General features: G+C 44.4%; 1 protein-coding gene across 1 annotated transcript in view; it reads right to left on the reverse strand.

Annotated features, from left to right (window-relative positions):
• The window catches only part of GPATCH1 (G-patch domain containing 1), a 56,337-nt gene extending 50,596 nt beyond the window's left edge, over positions 1 to 5,741 (reverse strand). Inside the window, exon 1 of the mRNA XM_043436793.1 lies at positions 5,614 to 5,741. Coding sequence (XP_043292728.1) covers positions 5,614 to 5,686 — 73 coding nt within the window. The 5' untranslated portion in view covers positions 5,687 to 5,741. The remainder of the gene's footprint in view (positions 1 to 5,613) is intronic.
• Between the last annotated feature and the right edge of the window lie 12,478 nt (positions 5,742 to 18,219).

An 18,219-nucleotide genomic window follows, 5' to 3' on the forward strand; every position in this document is an offset into this window, starting at 1 on the left:
GAGGGTGACAGAGGATGAGACAGTTGGATGGCATCACCGATTCAATGGACACGAACTTGGGCAAACCCTGGGAGACGGTGAGGGAGAGGGAAGCGTGGGAAGCTGCAGTCCATGGGATCTCAAAGAGTCAGACACAACTTGGTGACTGAACAACAGCAAAGTAGTAGTACATACAGTAGGCAAGACATGCTCTAAGGCCCCTGGGTACCTGTTACTTCAGTAATTCAGCCAGTCACTACTTCTGGATAATGGAACAAAAAGTAAACAAATGCTTAGCCTCATAGTCCTAAATTCTTACTTGTAGCTTATGGAGGCTTTAGGTAATTTCTAGACTATTAGCTACCCTCCTCCTTCCTAGGTTTGTGACCTTAGGCAAGTTTCTTGATTTCTCCAAGCCTCAGTCTCCACGATTACAAAATTAGGGTGATAACTGAATCACCTTTAGGATGGTGCTAAGGATTAAAACCCACATGTGAGGAGCTGAGCGCAGTTGCTGGCCATAGCAAAGCTTGGTTAGTATCAGTTAGAAATTTCATTTCATTCTAAAGAACTGAATCAGAACTGAATCACAACTTGGGTGCCACAGGCCAAGATTTTCACCCTTTCTAACAAATGCAGCCCACACGCTCCATGACCACACGTGCACCTGGCTGACTCCAGGCTAAGCTGGAGTGACTCCCTTGTGCTGGATAATCCCTCATTGTGCTGCTAACCATGACTCAGCATGGTTAGCAGCATCCCTAGCCTGTAACACTAGACGCCAGTAACACCCCTGTCCCAATAAAGCATGACAACCAAAAATGTCTCCAGACATTGCCAAATGTCCCTTGGGGGGCAAACTCATCCCTAGTTGTGAACCACCAGGTTAAGGTGAGACAGGACAGGTCCCACCAACTCGAGGTTCTGTCTTGCTTGGTTCTCCAGGTACTCCTGAGATGAAAATGGAGGTGAGATCGGTCAACAACTAAGCAGAACCCAGCAGCAGATGATGGGGGCCACACAGTGTGGGAGCCACTAGGCTCCATGGGGCTCCTGAGTGAGAGTCACCACCTCTAATCACAGCACAAGAAAACTCCAGCGGGGAGTGGCATTTGAGGGAGGCCCTGTGATAATTATCACTACTAATAATAACTAATCCTTTCCTTTCACACTTTTATCTCATTTATCATACCCTGATAAGGATGCTCTGATTAAAGAAGTGCCTTAAGTTCCTGAGATGTGCAGATGAAACCACCCTTATGGCAGAAAGTGAAGAGGAACTAAAAAGCATCTTGATGAAAGTGAAAGAGGAGAGTGAAAAAGTTGGCTTAAAGCTCAACATTCAGAAAACTAAGATCATGGCATCCAGTCCCATCACTTCATGGCAAATAGATGGGGAAACAGTGGAAACAGTGTCAGACTTTATTTTGAGGGGCTCCAAAATCACTGCAGATGGTGACTGCAGCCATGAAATTAAAAGACACTTACTCCTTGGAAGGAAAGTTATGACCAACCTAGATAGCATATTAAAAAGCAGAGACATTACTTTACCAACAAAGGTCCGTCTAGTCAAGGCTATGGTTTTTCCAGTGGTCATGTATGGATGTGAGAGTTGGACTGTGAAGAAAGCTGAGCATCGAAAAATTGATGTTTTTGAACTGTGGTGTTGGAGAAGACTCTTGAGAGTCCCTTGGACTGCAAGGAGATTCAACCAGTCCATCCTAAAGGAGATCAGTTCTGGGTGTTCATTGGAAGGACTGATGCTGAAGCTGAAACTCCAATACTTTGGCCACCTCACGTGAAGAGTTGACTCACTGGAAAAGACTCTGATGCTGGGAGGGATTGGGGGCAGGAGGAGAAGGGGACAACAGAGGATGAGATGGCTGGATGGCATCACCTACACGATGGACATGAGTTTGGGTAGACTCCAGGAGTTGGTGATGGACAGGGAGGCCTGGAGTGCTGCGATTCATGGGGTCGCAAAGAGTCATACATGACTGAGTGACTGAACTGAACTGAACTAAGTTCCACAACCAATAAGCACAAAACTGAAATCAGATTTCAACTCAAGTCAGGGATGCAACCCATTCTGCCCTTTACTTGTCCCCCACCAGGAGTTTACTAAGGGCCTTCCAGAGGAAGCAGGTCTGTTCTAGACCTGAGTGTGGAAAACTAAACACAACTCCACTCCTGTTCCCAGGGCACTCAGAGTCCAGCAGAGGAGACCTGCTTTCAGGAACTGCTCTGACAAAGTGCAAGGCCCACAACATCACCCAGAGGCATTCATTCCATCAGGAAACAGGAAACAGAAGGTCTAAAAGGGGAAGGTAAGATGTTAGAGAAGGTAATACAGTCTGACTGGAAGGAAGCCACGGAAGATGGAACCAGAAGAGCAGATGGGGGCTTCCCTGGTAGTCCAGTGGTTAAGGATCCACCTGTCAATGCAGGGGACACGGATTCGATCCCTGCTCCAGGAATATCCCACACGCTGTGGGTCAGCTGAACCCTGCAATACAGCTACTGAGCCCACGCTCTAGAGCCCGAGCTCTGCAACGAGAAGCCACCACAGTGAGAAGCCCCTGCATAGCAACAAAGAGTAGCCCCTGCTCGCTGCAACTAGAGAAAGCCTGCACACAGTGAAGACCCAGAACAGCCAAAACTAAATAAATACACAAGGACAGATGGTGCAGAGGACATGGAACACGTGCTGCAGGGTCCAGGTGCGTCCTGTGGGCGACTGGGGGTCAAAGGTAGTTTTAAGTGGGAGAATCACAGCACCAAGGAAGAAGAAAATGGGCCTAAATTAATCTGAGTGCAGGATGAGCTGGAGATGAGAAGGTTTCTACAGCCAAGTGAATGCATCTAAGGGAAGATAAGATAAGCCCCAAGGTCAGATAAGCTTCCAGGCCAGAGCACCTATGTGTCCAAGAGCCTGTGTATAACAGATCAGTCATTGTCTCGTTTTTTTTTTTTTTTCTGAAGGTTCTGCTTTTTTTTATTGGAGTACAATTGCTTTACAATGTTGTGTTAGTTTCTGCTGCACAACAATGTGAATCAGATACACACACACACACACACACACACACACATCTCTCCCTCCCAAGCCCCCATCCCAACTCTCTAGGTCATCACAGAGCACTGAGCTAAGCTCCACTGTTTTTTTTTTAAGATTTTTTTAAACAAAATGTGGACCATGTTTTAAGTTTTTATTGAATTTGTTACAATATTGCTTGTTTTATGTCTTGGTTTTTTGGCCCCAAGGCATGTGGGGTCTCGGCTCTCCGACCAGGGATCAAACCCACACCCCCTGCATTGGAAGGCAAAGTCTTTTAATCACTGGACCATCAGGGAAATCCCTTCACTGTCTCTTAACCAATAAAACTTTCTGTCAGGGCCAGCAACTCTAATCAAGTAATAGAGTCCCTCCTCTACCAGTGTTTGTCTAACCTGTCACTAAAGTTTCAAAGCAGGAGGTAAAAGTGGTTATTGGTCTAGTATGTTACATTGTAAAATGTAGTCAGAGTGTGTTTTAACTTCAAAGTGCTTAGGTAACAATGGATCAGCCCTCAAAAACTTCTAGTTAATGAGAAGTTAAAAGATGATTTTAGGACAGAAAAAAAAAAAAATTCACTCTACTTCAAAAGACTGGCTAGACCATTAGGCTTCATTCCAGATTTTGTACACCATCAAAACAGGAAGAATTAGAAAAATATAGATCAAATAGTTGATGACTTACAATATGTCACTTCACAAGGAAACAACCGTGAGCAGAAATATAGAAATGACCCAAACTGCTGCCTGACAGGCTGTAATAACCTCCACCCATGTGTGTTTAACCCTTCCTCGTTCTGCATACCTAAATTCCAACCAGTTTTCAGGGGTTCCTATCCTGCCTTCTCAGGTTTCCCTGTTAGCTTGTGTAGGTTATTTCTTCTCTACTTGACATACTTTAGCACTTGTGAATCACATACTTTTGCTCTCAACTAGATTCGAAACTCCTTGAATCAAGTATCTTTGTCAATAAATTCCTTGGGATTATGGGATGATGTGTTTGCCGATACAGCTAATGTGATCTTGCGTGCGTGTGTGTTCATGCTAAGTCACTTGAGTCGCGTCTGACTCTTGGTGACCCCATGGACTGTAGCCCGCCAGGTTCCTCTGTCCATGGGATTCTCCAGGCAAGAATACTGGAGGGGGTAGCCATTCCCTTCTTCAGGGGATCTTCTCGATCCAGGGATCAAACCCACATCTTCTGCCGCTCCTGAATTGCTGGTGGATTCTTTACCACTGAGCCACTGTGGAGACCTGGTGCAATCTTAGATTGTACTAAAGAAATACAGCCTAAAATAAAGGACGTACCTAGTGATGGCCCCACTTTACCCACACTCTGGTCCCATACTTGGAGAAAAGCTTTGACAAATTAGGGTTGAGGGGACTTTAAACTGAATCTATTAGAGAACTGAGTGTGGTACAGAGATGTCTTAGAGGAAATGCAAGGGGTGTCTTTAAATACATAAGAAGCTTTCAGGAGACTAGCAATTCTTTGTCTGTTGTACCCAGACAATAGATACAGGGCCAGCATCTGGCAGAAGTTTCTAATGATTTGAACTGTTTGTAGGGAATAAGAGGGTCCTCAGTGGCTATGTCCCAGAAGTACAAACAACCTGACAGGATGCGGTCAGGATGGGAAAAAAAGGAGTCTGCAAACAACTCCTCCCCACCATACTTCCCTTGTCTTCCTCCACGGGGCTAGCACTGCCGTCAGTTCTTACTGGCTACTCAATACATACTTTTCTCAACAAATCAAGTCATGAAGTGGATCAGACCAGAAACATGGAGGAGAACCTTGCTTCATCTTGCTCTCACCCCTACATTCCACCAGCAAGTTCGCGATCAGCGCTGCTTTCAAAGTACTCTCAACTCACCACTACTTACCGCCGCCACCATCATCGCCCTAATTTTGGTAACCTCCCTGCTTCACTCCTGCCCACCCCCAACCGGCCGACTCACAAAATCAAGGATAGAATAAACCTAAAAACATACATCCCTCCTTTGTGTAACCCCTCCCCCATGACTCTTCTACACTTAGTATTAACATCCAAATTCCCTGATCACACCAAGTAAGGTTCAACCCCCACCTCCTCCTCTGAGATCATCTTCCGCCAGCCTCTCCCGGGTGCTGTATGCTCCACCCACAACAGTCCGGCCTATTCCTCAATTTGCCAAACTGGCTCCGACTTCAGAGCCTTTGCACTTGCTGTTCGCCTTGCCTAAAATGCTCTTCACCCAAATCTTCGTACCGTTGCTTCCTTTCTGTTTCAGGTCTGAACTCAAACGTCCTGTCCTAGGAAAAACATCGCCTGACCACCGCTGCTTCCCTACCTCGGCTCTCACACGAACCTATTTGTCATCTTTCTATTTCCCATCCCTCCGGGACTTTCATCCGTCCCTCCAAAACATAAGCACCCCAAAAGCACAGTGCACGCCTTTCTGGTCGCTGTTCCCAGAGCCCGTAGCACGCAAGCTTTTCCCCCAGTGCCAGAAAAGGTCTGGCACAGAGTTGAGTGTTCTGGCCCCGAACCCTGGACCCCCAGCCTGTCTGCCAGAGGCTCTGGCGACGAATCTAGCCCGCACCTTCTTCCAGCGGCTCCAGGCCAGTCCCATAGCTGACCAAATCCTCGTCGCTGTCACCGTCCAGCGCCGCCATACTGCTCCCTTCCGGACCCCGCCCCCTCGCTACGGCGGCCTCAACCGGCCAAACATTTTCCGCGCTTCCTTCTCCGCGAACCGCTACGAGTTCCAAGCGCGAGTCGCGGAAAGTGCTGACCCAGCCAGGCAAGCTTCTTTCTTGGGATCTGCGCCTGGTGGTTCTCAAACCCGTTTTGTTGGAGGCAGACCCCCTCAGGAGTTGCCTCGGAGGCTTTGGCTGCCCCGACGTCCCATCCTAACTACACCAGGTGCCGGTCTGGAGGAGGCGCCTGGGAGAGAGTGGAATGCACCCCGCTGTCCGACTGCTGGTTCTCCATGAAACCTGCGCACCTCCACACCCCTCCCCAGACCGGTCCACACCCTTCCCCAACTTCCCCTGCTGGCAGACTCTGCTCCCCTCATTGCGGGGAACTTGCCTCTACTCCCACACATGCGCGCGCTACCTGACTATAACGCCCTTGTTTTAGCCGCTGAGTCGTGTTCCACTCTTTGCCACCCCATGGACTATAGCCTGCCAGGCTCCTCTTTCCGTATAACACCCTTAGGTTTAGTAAGTGTAGTCCCCTTCCAGACCTCTGAAAGGATTCACAGGCAGGGGTACGCTGATGCCCACGGGGAAGGTAGTCTGGGGCAACACTTAGTCAAAGAGAAAAATAAAAGAAAAAGAAATCAAAAGAAAAGGAGAAAGAAGGTGGCGGGTGTAGGTGTGGAACCCTATACCGAGGTCACAGATGCGGAGCCCTGCACCAAGCTCATCTCCAGAACGAGCCTCAAAGCAACCGTTGCCATGAGTCTCCCTGTTCTAAACCAGCCTACTCCCTGACCTCATATTAGATAAAAAGTACCCGCCCTATACCACTCTAACCAGTCATTTAATGCCACCCTCCAAACAGGAGTTTTCTTTGTCTTGATGCTATAAAAATGGGCTACTATTCCAGGAAACCTTGTCTCTCCAGCTGTCTGCAGTTCCAATAGCATCGACCACTCTATCTTTCTTTTAATTGAAAGATAATTGCTTTACAATGTTGTGTTGGTTTCTGCTGAACAACCACTGGAATCAGTCATAATTTTATGTATAATCACCTCCCTTTCAGCCTCTTTCCCCTTGCCCATCCCACCCTTCTGGGTTGTCATGAGGTGCCAGGCAGGATTCCTTGTATTGTATAGTAGCTTCCCACTACTTATCATTTTTACACATGATAGTGTATATATGTCAATGCTATTTTCTCAGTTCGTCCTGCCCTTTCCTTCCTCCACTGTATCCACAAGTTCGTTCTCTGCGTCTTCATTCCGTCCCTGCAAATAGGTTCATCAGTACTATTTTTCTAGATTCCATAAATATTCATTAATATATATTTGTTCTTCTCTTTCTGACTTCACTCTGTATAACAGCCTCTGGGTTCATCCACTTCAAACGGCTGGCTCAAATTTGTTCCTTTTTATGACTAATATTCCACTGTATATATGTACTACATCTTCTTCATCCATTCATCTGTTGGTGGACTTCTGGGTTGCTTCCATGTCCTGGCTATTGTCAGTAGTGCTACAATGAACATTGGGGTACATGTGTCTTTTTGAATTGTGGTTTTCTCAGGGTATATGCCCAGTAGTGGCATTGCCAGGTCATATTGTAGTTTTATTCCTATTTTTTTTAAGGGATCTCCATGAAAAATGAAAGTGGCTCAGTCATGTCCAACTGTTTGTGACCCAAAGAGTATAGTCCACGGAATTCTCTGGGCCAGAATACTGGAGTGGGTAGCCTTTCCCTTCTCCATGGGATCTTTCCAACCCAGGGATCAACCCAGGTCTCCCACAATGCAGGCAGATTCTTTACCATCTGAGCCACAGGAGAAGCCCAAGAATACTGGAGTGGGTAGCCTATCCCTTCTCCAACAGATCTTCCCAATGCAGGATTCGAACCGGGGTCTCCTGCATTGCAGGCAGATTCCTAATGCATCTCCCACTCTAATAAACTCTATTCTCCCCTCCTTCTGCCTCGTGTCTGGTAATTCTTTTCCAATCTGTGCACAGATCATGACAGTAGGGAGGGGAGAAAAAGGGGAAAAGAGCAATAAAGCGAGAAAAAGATAAAAAGGAAAGAAAATTGAAAAGAGAATGAAGAAAAAGAGAAAGTAAAAAGAAAAGGCAAGCAGTCAAGCAAAAGGCTGTGATGTGGGGTGAGGGACACTGAGGGCTCCCTTACTGAACCTAAGGAAACAAACATCTGTTCAAAGGGGTGCCATTGTCCCACCCCAAAACTCCTTCTTACGGAGCAGAGAAAGGAAGCCCAGATTTTCAAACTGAGGGTCAGAAGTCTGCATGACTGAGAATCACTAGGGTGTTGTTGAGCTGTCCATCCTACCCATGCTTCCAGGCCTCCTGAATCAGAATCTCTGGAGTCAGGACTGTTTCTTGAGCACTCAAGACACTCTCTGGCCTCAAGGCCCCTGTCGTCACTGTTCCCTCCGCTTAGGGTACCACAGGCGTGATTCACAGCCTCACCTGCTTCAGGTCTCTGCTCAAAGGTTACTGACTCAGTATTATGTCTATTGTCTTTCTCTCCCGCATTGGAATGGAAGCTCCCATTGAAATATAAGCTCCAAGGAGAGATTTGAGCCAGTTTTGGGTTTGTTTAATATTGACTGCACTGGGTCCTCATTGCAGTGCATGGGCTTCTTTAGTTGTGGCGCATAGGCATATTTGCCTTGAGGCATGTGGGATCTTAGTTCCCCAACTAGGTATCAAACCCACATCCCCTGAATTGGAAGGTGGATACTTAACTACTGGACCACCAGGGAAGTCCTTGAGCCAGTTTTTCTTTCTTTCTTTCTTTCTGTGCTGTATCCTCAGAGGTTAGAACAGTGCTGGGAATATAGTAAGCACTCAATAAATAATTTTGAAGAATGAATAACTAATTAAATAAGTCATGGTACATGACTTTTTTTAAAAGTTATTTTAAAAACATCTTCTAGGGGTTTCCCTGGTGGCCCAATGGTTAAGACTCCATGCTTCCACTGCATGGGGCACAAGTTTGATCCCTGGTCAGGGAACTAAGATCCTGCATGCTTCACAGCATGGCCAAAAACAAGCCATCAAAAAAAGCACAGCTTCTAGGGGTAATTGATAGACTTTGTTGTATACCTGAAACTAACACAACATTGTAAATTAACTCTACTCCAATAAAAATTTTAAGAAACACAGTTTTGAAGTTTTTGGCAAGTTTCCCATCAAAAAGTGGAGTCCGTGTGCCCTCCCTTGAATCTAGGCTCCACAACTATGACCAAAAGAATACAATGAAAGTGTCAATATAACACTTACCACATCCAAGCTTTAAGAAATGGATAGCTTCAATTTTCTTGGGCTGCTGGCCCTGGAACCTTAATCTCCATTTTGTGAGGAAGCCAGGTCATGAGGAGAGGCTAGGTTGATAGTCCAGACAATGACCCAGCTGGGATTAATAATCAGCATCAGTCACCAGACCGGTGAGCAAGGAAGATTCAAAATTACTCCAGTTCCAGTGGCCATCTGACTACAGCTGCCTGAGAGATCACAAGCTAGAATCTCTTAGCTGCGTTCAGTCCCTTCTGGAACCATGAGAGTTAACAATACAATGATTGTTCTTGTTTGGAGCCGTTAAGATTTGCAGCAATTTGTTAACAGCAACAGGTACTGGAAACAGCTTTTATGATAAAATACTATAAAGCATTTAAAAATGCTGATAGGGAACTTCCCTGGTGGTCCAGGGGTTGAGAATCTGCAGGTCAATGCAAGGGACATGAGTTCGATCTCTGATCTGGGAAGATCCCACATGCCACAGAGCAACTAAGCCCATGCATCACAACTACTGAGACAGTGTTTTTTGCCCCGAGCTGCGTGCCCTAGAGGCCATGCTCTGCCACAAGAGAAGCCACTGCAACGAGAAGCTGGCCACACCGAAACCAGAGTAAGCCTGCACATAGCACAAAGACCCAGCACAACCAAAAATAGACATAAATAGATAGATACAATTTAAAAAATAAAAATGCTGATGGTGAGTATTTCCAGAGGATGCTGTTAAATGAGCAAGACAGAGAGTGAGGCAGAGTACTGCCATTTATATTAAGAGAAAGCATAAAAAGCCAAATTTACCATGATTATTGCATCCACAACGTAGGGACACAGTATATCCAAAACTATGCTATATCCCCAGGAAACTCCCCAAAGAATCTGGTAACAGTGGTTGCCACTGATCAAAGGAAATCAGAGCAGGGGGATACATGTCTACAACATTGCACCATTTGAATTTTTGTTTTTAGCTACATCCATGATAGTCTTTCCTTCCATGTCAGTATCTTGGTTTTCATTTTAAAGGTTTTTGTATGGATTAGCTCCTTTCCTGCCTTGAGAAATTTAATGTACTAAAGAGAAAGTATCTTTGTTTATTGAAGCCCTGCAGGGCCCTAGCACCATCCTTTGATCATCAATTGTTGTGAATAAGGAGCTTTTGAAAGTAAAGAAGGTTAGGGGTTAACCCATATACCCAGAAAAACCATGAAGGTCCATGATTTTATTTCTAAATTACCCTAGCTGATTTTCTTACAGCTTATAGCTTCTGAAAGGTGAGAAAACTCCAATAAATTTATTGCTGAGAGTTTACTTTATTGGATTTCTGACAATCACAAGCATTTAGTAAACCAACCTTTCTGACTCCAGATCTTCAGAAATGCTTCACCTTCAATTTTGGTCACTTGCTACCCAATATTCCTGAATCTTGGCAGCAGGAATCCCTAAACAGCATGGTTTTTCATTTTTTGTTGTTGTTTTTATTTTTATTTTTGACAACAAGTCATGTGGGATCTTAGTTCCATAACCAAAAATCAAACCTGCACTCCTTACACTGGAAGCACAGAGTGTTAACTACTGGATCACAAGGGAAGTCCCATAAACAGCGTGTTTTTCTGCAGAGCTGTAGAAACTGAAAAAGAGTGAGAGTTGCTCAGTCGTGTCTGACTCTTTGCGACTGTATAGCCCATGGAATTCTCCAGGCCAGAATACTGGAGTGGGTAGCCTTTCCCTTCTCCAGGGGATCTTCCCAACCCAGGAATTGAACTGGGGTCTCAAATGGGGTCTCCTGCATTGCAAGCAGATTCTTTACCAACTGAGCTATCAGGGAAGCCCCAAGAAGCTAAAACACCACTTATTTTAGCATGGAACACCACTTCCTTTCTTATTCAGACAGGCAAGAAACTACAAATCTCAGAACCTTATCAGGAAACTGCAGATAGGAAGATGGGTGAATCACCTGGGTAGGGAATAATTTCTTTTTCATGGTCCACCATCAGTGCTGGTGGTGGGCTGGTATTCATGACATACAAAGAACCCTGCTCTGAATGCCTGGGAATCAATGTCACTCACAAATACAGAGTTCCTGAGAAGAGCAAGGAGAGAGAAGAAAGCCTTCTTAAGAAAACAGTGTAAAGACACAGAGGAAAACAATAGAATGGGAAAGACTAGAGATCTCTTTAAGAAAACGAGAGATACCAAGGGAACATTTCATGCAAAGATGGGCTCAATAAAGGACAGAAATGGTGAGGACCTAACAGAAGCAGAAGAGATTAAGATAAGGTGGCAAGATTGCACAGAAAAACTATACAAAAAAGATCTTAATGACCTGGATAACTATGATGGTGTGGTCTCTCACTTAGAACCAGACATCCTGGAGCGTGAAGTCATGTGGGCCTTAGGAAGCATCACTACTAGCAAAGATAGAAGAGGATGGAATTTCATCTGAGCTATTTCAAATCCTAAAAGATGATGCTGTTAAAGTGCTGCACTCAATAAGCCAGCAAATTTGGAAAACTCAACATTGGTCACAGGACCAGAAAAGGTCAGTTCTCATTCTAATCCCAAAGAAAGACAATGCCAAAGAATATTCAAATTACCATACAGTTGAGCTCATTTCACATGCTAACAAGGTAGTAATCAAAATCCTTCAAGTTAGGCTTCAACAGTATTTGAATCAAGAAATTCCAGACGTATAAGCTGCATTTAGAAAAGGCAGAGGAACCAGAAGTCAAATTCCCAACATCCACTAGATCATAGAGAAAGCAAGGGGATTCCAGAAAAACATCTACTTCTGCTTCATTGACTACGCTAAAGCCTTTGACTGTGTAGATCACAACAAACTGTGGAATATTCTTAAAGAGGTGGAAATACTAAACCACCTTCCCTTCCTCCTGAGAAATCTGTTTGCAGGTCAAGAAGCAACCTTTAGAACTGGACATGGAACAATGGACTTGTTCCAAATTGGAAAATGAGTACATCAAGGCTGTATATTGTCATCCTGCTTATTTAACTTCTATGCAGAATACATCATGCAAAATGCCAGGTTGGATTAATCACAAGTTGGAGTCAAGATTGACTGGAATCAACAACCTCAGATATGCAGATAATACTACTCTAATGGCAGAAAAAGAAGAGAAACTAAAGAACCTCTTGATGAGCGTGAAAGAGGAGATTGAAAAAGCTGGCTTAAAACTCAACATTCAAAAAGTAAGATCATGGCATCCAGTCCCATCACTTCATGACAGGTAGATGGGGAAACAATCGAAACACTGACAGGCTTCATTTTCTTGGGCTCCACAATCACTGCAGATGGTGACTGCAGCCACAAAAATAAAAGATGCTTGCTCCTTGGACGAAAAGCTATGACAAACCTAGACATCACTTTGCTGACAAAGGTCCATCTAGTCAAAGCTATGGTTTTTCCAGTAGTCATGTATGGATGTAAGAGTTGGACCATAAAGAAAGCTGAGCACTGAAGAACTGATGCTTTCGACCTGTGGTGCTGGAGAAGACTCTTGAGAATCCCCTGGACAGCAAGGAGATCAAACCAGTCAATCCTAAAAGAAATCTGGAAGGACTGATGCTGAAGCTAAAGTTCAAATACTTTGGCCACCTGATGTAAAGAACCAACTCTTTGGAAAAGACTTTGATGCTGGGAAAGATTGGGGGCAGGAGAAAGAGGGGGCCAGAGAGAGTGGGATGGTTGGATGGCATCACTGATTCAGTGGACATGAGTTTGAGCAAACTCTGAGAGACGATGAAGGACAGGAAAGCCTGGTGTGCTGCAGTCTGTGGGGTCACAAAGAGTCAGACACGACTTAGCGACTGAACAGCAACGATTTATTTTCATTGAGCTTTCTTATTGAAATATGGACATATGTACAGAAAAGTGCAGAAATCACAAGCACATACCTCTGTGCGCTTTCACACAGTGAACACACCTGTGTAACAACCAGCAGATCAAGAAAAAGAAAATTCCCCAAATCCCAGAAGCAATAACCTCAGAATAGATTAATTGTGCCTGTTTTCTTTTTTACATAAAATGGCGTCATATAGCATTGTGTCTGGCTTCTTTGGCTCAACCATAGTTTTGTAAGCCAAGCATTTTGCTCAGAATACATATGTTGCTTATATTAATAATAGAGATAACTTAGTTTTCTTTATGTGAGTATACCACAATTTCTTATCCATTCTACAGTTGATGGGCATTTTGAGAAGTTTCCAGTTAGGTGCTTTTTTAAAAAAATTTTTTGGTATCACCGTAGGGCATGCAGGATCCCAGTCTCAACCACAGGTTGAACATGTGCTTCCCAACAATGGAAGCGAAACATCCTAACCACTATACTTCCAGGGAAGTCCCAAATAAGGGGTTATTGTAAGAAGTGCTTTCCTGGTGGCTCAGATGATAAAGAATCTGCCGGCAATGCAGGAGACCTGGGTTCTATTCCTTGGTTGGGAAGATCACCTGGAGAAGGGAATGGCTACCCACTCCAGTATTCTTGTCTGGAGAATTCCATGGACAGAGGAGCTGGTGGGCTACAGTGGATGGGGTCACGAAGAACTGGACACGACTGAGCAATTAACGCTTTCACTTTGAAAAGTGCAGCTGTGAACATTCTTGTGCATGTGGACAACAGATGTGTGTATTTCTAGATGTATCTAGATTTGGAATTGCTAGATCACAAGTTATGCATATATCCCTCTTTAGTAGAAAATGCCAGTTTTCCAAAGCAGGAGTACCAATCTACACTCCCACAAGCAGTATACAAGATTCTGGTTGCTTCACATTCTCATTAATACTAATACTAATATTTTGGGGAGCTATTTTGTCACTGATTTATGTTTAATTCCTAATCACTTTTTCCCAATATGCCAAAATATCTTTCCTTTTAAATCACATGCAATAGTGTAGTGTAGCATAATGTGAGCTGTAACATCAGGCCATCTAACTTACCAGACTAGTAACATCTGCGCCTCAACTTATTCATCTGTAAAGTGGGAATGATAAAGTACCCACTTCACAGGGTCACGATCAACTGAGATCATGCATGCAAAGTGCATAGCATAGTTCCTGCCATAAAGTATGCGATAAACGACTGCTATGCGCTTGACTATATTTCAGAGCTGGGGAAACCGAGGCCACGAGGGGCAGAAGGGTCTCGTCAAGGTGACTTAGTGGGCAAAGCCGACAGAGCCTGGTGTGGTTTTCTCAAGTCAGTGCTCCATGGCACCACGTGGCTGCAATTTCTAAGATTTTTTTCTTGAAAAATGCAAATTTGATCTATAATTTTTTTTTCCTAGGCATGCTGCAGGGCATGTGGAATCTTAGTTTCCCAATAAGGGATCAAACCCAAGCCCCTTGAATTGAAAGAGCAGAGACTTAACCACTGGAGAGCCAGGGTAGTCCCTGGATCTATAATTCACAGTGAATTTCGTTCACTTAAGGGTTACATTGTGATTTCGGCTTCTAACTTAGCAAATTTCATCAGATTCTCCAAGAGAGGATGTGCATCAGGCTACTCCCAGAGAAACCAGCGCTCCTTTTGTCAATAAGCAGGTCTTAGGAGGTGAGACTTACATTTTATTTGGAGAAACTGAATCCCTGGAGAGTCAACTGCTGGCCCCAGCCAGAAGGTAAAGCAGGGACTTGACAAAATAGTTGAGATTTTAACCGTTGCCTGTCTCAGGAGTTCCCAACCCGGCTCTTTTATTAGGAGCACAGAGGCTCATTGGCGGTTCCCGTGACACGCAAAACCAACAGGGTTGACAAATAGGGGGTCAGAAGTTACCGTCCTGCTGGGTCAGCAGCAGCAGCTCTCATTTCCTGATCGCAGCAGGATCAGAGATAAGGGCTCAGGCCTGTGAGCCCCCTGCAAGGAGTCATGAGAATGTCTACAGACGTCTGGTGCTGCACAGCCTCTAGGAGGGACACACAGATGGTTCCCAGGGCCAGAAGATGCCTGTCAGGACATACAATAAAGGACAGAAATGGTATGGACCTAGGAGAGGCAGAAGATATTAAGAAGAGGTGGCAACAATAGACAGAAGAACTATACAAAAAATATCTTAATGACCCAGATAACCATGATAGTGTGATCACTCACCTAGAGCCAGACATCTTGGAGTGTGAAGTCAAGTGGGCCTTAGGAAGCACTACTATGAACAAAGCTAGTGGATGGAGGTGATGGAATTTCACCTGAACTATTTCAAATCCTAAAAGATGCTGCTGCTAAAATGCTGCCGTCAGTATGTAAGCAAATTTGGAAAACTCAGCAGGGGCCATAGGACTGGAAAAGGTCAGTTTTCATTCCAATTCCAAAGAAGGGCAATGCCAAAGAATGTTCACATTACCCTAAATTTCACTCATTTCACGTGCTACCAAGGTCATGCTCAAAAATCCTCCAAGCCAGGCTCCAACAGTACTGAGAACTTTCAGATGTACAAGCTGGATTTAGAAAAGGCAGAGGAAGCAGAGATCAAATTGCCAACATTGTTGGATCATAGAAAAAGCAAGAGCATTCCAGAAAAACATCTACTGCTGTATTGACTACACCAAAGCCTTTGACTGTGTGGATCACAACAAACTGTGGAATATTCTTAAAGAGATGGGGAATACCAGACCACCTTATCTGCCTCCTGTGAAACCTGTATGCAGGTCAAGAAGCAACAGTTAGAGCCAGACATAGAACAACGGACTGGTTCCAAATTGGGAAGGGAGTATGTAAAGGTTGTATTGTTACCCTGTTTATTTAATTTATATGCAGAATACATCAGGTGAAATGCCAGGCTGGATGAAGCACAAGTTGGAATCAAGATTGCCGGGAGAGACATCAGTAATCTCAGATATGCAGATGACACCACCCTTATGGCAGAAAGCAAAGAGGAACTAAAGAGCCTCTCGATGAAAGTGAAAGAGGAGAAAGAAAAAGCTGGCTTAAAACTCAACATTTAAAAAAGTAAGATCATGAAAAAAAAAAAAAAGTAAGATCATGGCATCCAGTCCCATCACTTCATGGCAAATAGATGGAGAAACAATGTAAACATTGACAGACTTCATTTCCTTGGGCTGCAAAATCACTGTGGATGGTGACTGCAGCCATGAAATTAAAAGACACTTGTTCCTTGGAAGAAAAACTATAACCAACTTAGATAGCACATTAGAAAGCAGAGACATCACTTTGTTGACAAAGGTCCGTCTAGTCAAAGCTATGGTTTTTCCAGTAGTCATGTATGGACCAAAAAGAAGGCTAACCACCAAAGAACTGATGTTTTCGAAATATGTTCTTGAGAGTCCCTTGGACTGCAAGGAGAGCAAACCAGTCAATCCTAAAGAAAATCAACCCTAAATTTTCATTGGAAGGACTGATGCTGAAGCTGAAGTTCCAATACTTTGACCACCTGATGCGAAGAGCCAACTCATTGGAAAAGACCCTGATGCTGGGAAAGATTGAAGGCAGGAGGAAAAGGGGATGACAGAGAAGGAGTGTTTGGATGGCACCACTGACTTGATGGACATGGGTGTGCGCAAGCTCCAGGAGATGGTGAAGGACAGGGAAGACTAGTGAGCTGCTGTCCATGGGGTTGCAGAGTCAGACACCACTGAGCAACTGAACCACAACAACACATAAAGAAGTGCTTCTTTTCCTCTAAAGATGTCCAGGAGCTCGTCTCAGCCAGCTCTCAGGGTGGGCTGAGGTGTCTTTAACACCAGGCTACCTCTTCTTGCTCTTCTCCCTTTTTAATAAAAAAGAAGCAGTTCAAGAAGGTAAAGGTGTTAGGCTAGATTAAATAACAGATTTTGGTTTTCAAGATATTCACTTTAATGTGTATGTTCCCATAGGACAAAGTAACATTGGTTTTCCACTTACAGTTATGACATAGTTGTGTTTTAAAATAAAGTTTGTTAAAGTGGGTAATTTTAAATTAGACTCTTAAGTCAATAATAGTACAAGTGACAGGGACTTCCTTGGTGGTCCAGTGGTTAGGATTCCATGCTTCCCCTGCACGGGGTACAGGTTCAATTCCTGGCGGGGGAACTAAGTTGCCACATGCTGTACAGTGCAGCCAGGAAATTAAAAAAAAATAGTACGTGACATATGTATGTGACAAATTGTAAAGGCGAGTGGAGCTTAAAGGTAGTAGAAAGAGATGACAAAAATCTGAGAGTAGCAGGGAATGACTGGAGTCAGCAGCCCTGAACAGTGATCTCAGCCACTAATGGCCAGTGTTTTGGAACCACTTCACTCCTCTGAGCCTCCATCTTCTCACCTGTTAAATGGAGATTATTTAATTCTCTTATTTGCAGAAGGGTCGTGAACCATATTCGTAAACTTTCTGGCTAGCAAAGAGGTTCTACTATTGACAACTTTATTATTAGCAGTGGTAATAGTATAACAAACATAACAGTGACCTGTCACTCCTGCTTCCCTCAAACGGAAGCGGTTGTTCTCAAGACCCAGCGCAAGCGCACGCTTCGGGCGTGGGGTGGGTGGGGGTGAGTGGTGGTGGTGGTGGTACATTTCCAGTGCAATGAATTAATTATTGGGTGACCCACAATGCTGAAATTAACTTGGTACTTTACTCACTTCTGACACTGAGAAGGGAAATTTCTGCGTCTGTCGCAGTTTCCCAAAATACCTGTCCCAGATGTTTAAGGTTCTTCAGGCTCTGTATTAAAACAGGCCTTTTCAGAGAACGCCTTTTCTCGTGCTGCTTCTTGGAGCCTGCAATGGTGATGAGCTTTTATTTATTTATTTTGACGTTTACTTGGTTTTTGCTACTATTTGTTTTAAACTCTCGGTCACCCACTAATATATCTCCCTTTTTGGCTTGTTTAGAAAGCAAACTGTAGGGACTTCCCTGATAGTCCAAGGGGTTAAGAATCTGCCTTGCAATGCAGGGGACACAGGCTCAATCCCTGGTCAGGGAAGTAAGATCCCACATGTCATGGGGGAACTAAGCCCATGCACCACAGCTGGAGAGTCCGTGAACAACGCAAGATCCCGTATGAGGCAACACAGATCCCGTATGCTGCAACACAGATCCCGTATGCTGCAACCAAGACCTAACACCGTCAAATAAATACATTAAAAAAAAAAAGACAGAAAGCAAACTGTATTGGGTTCTACCCGTGGCACCTACCGCGACTGCCAAATGCAGCAGGAACTGCGCAAAGGTGTCCTTTGGTTGGGGGAGGGCGTAGGAACT

The sequence above is a fragment of the Cervus canadensis genome, chromosome 18 (genome assembly GCF_019320065.1).
Source record: "Cervus canadensis isolate Bull #8, Minnesota chromosome 18, ASM1932006v1, whole genome shotgun sequence".
NCBI lineage: Eukaryota > Metazoa > Chordata > Mammalia > Artiodactyla > Cervidae > Cervus > Cervus canadensis.